General features: G+C 39.2%; 2 protein-coding genes across 2 annotated transcripts in view; one reads left to right on the forward strand and one right to left on the reverse strand.

Moving 5' to 3' along the window:
- LOC136829500 (SAP30-binding protein) overlaps positions 1-2500 on the reverse strand; it is a 458698-nt gene that overhangs the window by 197993 nt on the left and 258205 nt on the right. The window lies entirely within an intron of this gene.
- The window catches only part of LOC136829572 (probable serine/threonine-protein kinase clkA), a 30348-nt gene that overhangs the window by 126 nt on the left and 27722 nt on the right, over positions 1-2500 (forward strand). The window contains exons 1-5 of the mRNA XM_067088420.1: position 1; positions 476-922; positions 1069-1547; positions 1637-2348; positions 2462-2500. The exon at position 1 is cut by the window's left edge and continues 126 nt beyond it; the exon at positions 2462-2500 is cut by the window's right edge and continues 201 nt beyond it. Coding sequence (XP_066944521.1) covers position 1; positions 476-922; positions 1069-1547; positions 1637-2348; positions 2462-2500 — 1678 coding nt within the window. The remainder of the gene's footprint in view (positions 2-475; positions 923-1068; positions 1548-1636; positions 2349-2461) is intronic.

The raw sequence follows: 2500 nt of genomic DNA on the forward strand, positions 1-2500 counted from the left end.
GGTTTGGTATTAGTTCGGAAACATTATACAAATAGCGGCCCCTGCGTGGTCCTATTCACGAACACAAAAACGCGTAATCGGAGGGATTATCAGAACGCCACTTTCACCAAATCCACCCCCCAACCTACTCCCATCCCAACCCCATCCCCTCAAAAAAAAAACGCCGAAATAAAATGAAATAAAAATGCAAAGCGGAAACAACAGACTAAAATATATATAAATGCAAAGCAAAAAATGAAAAATAAAATGCGCCGTTAACAAAGGCAACTTCCAACAGGTATCATCAGTCAACAAAGGTAACTTTCAACAGGTATCATCAGTCAACAAAGGTAACTTTCAACAGGTATCATCAGTCAACAAAGGTAACTTCCAACAGGTATCATCAGTCAACAAAGGTAACTTTCAACAGGCATCATCAGTCAACAAAGGTAACTTTCAACAGGTATCATCAGTCAACAAAGGTAACTTTCAACAGTATCATCAGTCAGCAAATGTAACTTTCAGCAGGAATCATCAGTCAACAAAGGCAACTTTCAACAGGAATCATCAGTCAACAGAGGTAACTTTCAACAGGAATCATCAGTCAACAAAGGCAACATTCAGCAGGAATCATCAGTCAACAAAGGCAACTTTCAACAGGAATCATCAGTCAAAAAAGGCAACATTCAACAGGAATCATCAGTCAACAAAGCCAACTTTCAACGGGCATCATCAGTCAACAAAGGCAACATTCAACAGGAATCATCAGTCAACAAAGGCAACATTCAACAGGAATCATCAGTCAACAAAGGCAACTTTCAACAGGAATCATCATTCAACAACAGTAACTTTCAACAGGAATCATCATTCAACAAAGGGAACTTTCAACAGGCATCATCAGTCAACAAAGGTAACTTTCAACAGGCATCATCATTCAGCAAAGGTAATTTTCAACAGGAATCATCAGTCAACAAAGGTAACTTTCAACAGGCATCATCAATCAACAAAGGCAACATTCAAGAGGAATCATCAGTCAACAAAGGCAACATTCAACAGGAATCAACAGTTAACAAAGGTAATTTTCAACAGTATCATCAGTCAGCAAATGTAACTTTCAGCAGGAATCATCAGTCAACAAAGGTAACTTTCAACAAGAATCATCAGTCAACAAAGGCAACATTCAACAGGCATCATCAGTCAACAAAGGCAACTTTCAACAGGAACCATCAGTCAACAAAGGCAACATTCAACAGGCATCATCAGTCAACAAAGGCAACATTCAACAGGCATCATCAGTCAACAAAGGCAACATTCAACAGGAATCATCAGTCAACAAAGGCAACATTCAACAGGAACCATCAGTCAACAAAGGCAACATTCAACAGGAATCATCAGTCAACAAAGCCAACATTCAACAGGCATCATCAGTCAACAAAGGCAACTCTCAACAGGCATCATCAGTCAACAAAGGCAACATTCAACAGGAATCATCAGTCAACAAAGGCAACATTCAACAGGAACCATCAGTCAACAAAGGCAACATTCAACAGGAATCACAGTCAACAAAGGCAACATTCAACAGGAATCACAGTCAACAAAGGTAACTTTCAACAGGTATCATCAGGAATCATCAGTCAACATAGGTAACTTTCAACAGGAATCATCAGTCAACAAAGGCAACATTCAACAGGCATCATCAGTCAACAAAGGCAACTTTCAATGGGCATCATCAGTCAACAAAGGCAACATTCAACAGGGATCATCAGTCAACAATGGCAACTTTCAACAGGAATCATCAGTCAACAAAGGTAACTTTCAACAGGCATCATCATTCAACAAAGATAACTTTCAACAAGAATCATCAGTCAACAAAGGTAACTTTCAACTGGCATCATCAGTCAACAAAGGCAACATTCAACTGGAATCATCAGTCAACAAAGGCAACTTTCAACAGGAATCATCAGTCAACAAAGGTAACTTTCAACAGGCATCATCAGTCAACAAAGGTAACTTTCAACAGGAATCATCAGTCAACAAAGGTAACTTTCAACTGGCATCATCAGTCAACAAAGGCAACATTCAACAGGAATCATCAGTCAACAAAGGCAACATTCAACAGGAATCATCAGTCAACAAAGGCAACATTCAACAGGCATCATCAGTCAACAATGGCAACTTTCATCAGGAATCATCAGTCAACAAAGGTAACTTTCAACAGGCATCATCAGTCAACAAAGATAACTTTCAACAGGCATCATCAGTCAACAAAGACAACTTTCAACAGGCATCATCAGTCAACAATGGCAACTTTCAACAGGCATCATCAGTCAACAATGGCAACTTTCAACAGGAATCATCAGTCAACAAAGGTAACTTTCACAAGGCATCATCAGTCAACAATGGCAACTTTCAACAGGAATCATCAGTCAACAAAGGCAACTTTCAACAGGCATCATCAGTCAACAAAGGTAACATTCAACAGGAATCATCAGTCAACAAAGACAACTTTCAACAGTAACAT

This window comes from Macrobrachium rosenbergii, chromosome 44 (assembly GCF_040412425.1).
Source record: "Macrobrachium rosenbergii isolate ZJJX-2024 chromosome 44, ASM4041242v1, whole genome shotgun sequence".
In the NCBI taxonomy this organism is placed as follows: domain Eukaryota; kingdom Metazoa; phylum Arthropoda; class Malacostraca; order Decapoda; family Palaemonidae; genus Macrobrachium; species Macrobrachium rosenbergii.